Source organism: Asparagus officinalis, chromosome 4 (assembly GCF_001876935.1).
Source record: "Asparagus officinalis chromosome 4, Aspof.V1, whole genome shotgun sequence".
NCBI classification, from domain to species: Eukaryota; Viridiplantae; Streptophyta; class Magnoliopsida; order Asparagales; family Asparagaceae; genus Asparagus; species Asparagus officinalis.
The window spans coordinates 51,100,703-51,101,496 of record NC_033797.1 but is presented as its reverse complement, the minus strand read 5'-3'; the positions used below and the strand labels follow the sequence as shown (position 1 = coordinate 51,101,496).

Sequence of the window (794 nt, the reverse complement as noted above, 5' to 3'; positions counted from 1 at the left end):
AGTTCCCAGAAGAATGACAGTTATCTATGCATAGATATGCATAACTTCAATAATATAGTTGGCAAGCCAGACCCATCTTTCAAAGGTTGACATAACTTCCAGTTTACATACAGCTTATAACCTTCTGGCTGGTAGCATGATTCTATGCCAATTCATATGGATCATACAACTTGCAAAACTTTCTGTGGCTATGTTTCTTATTATATATTGGAGGAGCACAAATGACTACAAATCTTAAACCATACAGTCATACACTTGGTCTTTCACAAAGCTGGCCTATCCAATATTTAACCCTTTTGCATTGACTTTGGATATGAACACGCTTTTTCATTATGATGAATTTTCTCAAGAATAGTCTTTAAAAGAGAAAGAACAGAACAAAGGAGGAACGTTCACCTGTCTGCAACTGGGAAATGTCTGCCAAAGGAATTAGACTGAGCTAATTCTGTACAGTGTGCTATTCTAACTACACCCACTTATTTCTCGGCAAAACTAAAAACAAGGACAGGAAAAGTCGCACAATCCAATAAAAACATTTACATATAACATCAAAGGGTCGCTAGTTAGTTGTGGTTAATGGCTTGATGAACTTACTCTGCACACAAATGCTGCAGCAGCCAATTCTGAAAGGTAACCATTTGATCTACTCAACCTATCTTCACCTCCAATAGCAAATCCCTGTCCATCTGACCACAGACCATTCCCGTTGTCAAAGCCAACTCCATTCTGAAATGTTGCCTTGTACCTCTGAGGGGAAGTATTCCCATTCAGAGAAGAACTGGCTGCATCTGAAG

The 794-nt window shown here is 38.8% G+C and overlaps 1 protein-coding gene across 1 annotated transcript in view; it reads right to left on the bottom strand.

Annotated features, from left to right (window-relative positions):
• LOC109837439 (probable amino-acid acetyltransferase NAGS1, chloroplastic) overlaps positions 1 to 794 on the bottom strand; it is a 10,992-nt gene that overhangs the window by 1,294 nt on the left and 8,904 nt on the right. The window contains 1 exon segment of the mRNA XM_020405679.1: positions 595 to 794. This exon segment is cut by the window's right edge and continues 9 nt beyond it. Coding sequence (XP_020261268.1) covers positions 595 to 794 — 200 coding nt within the window.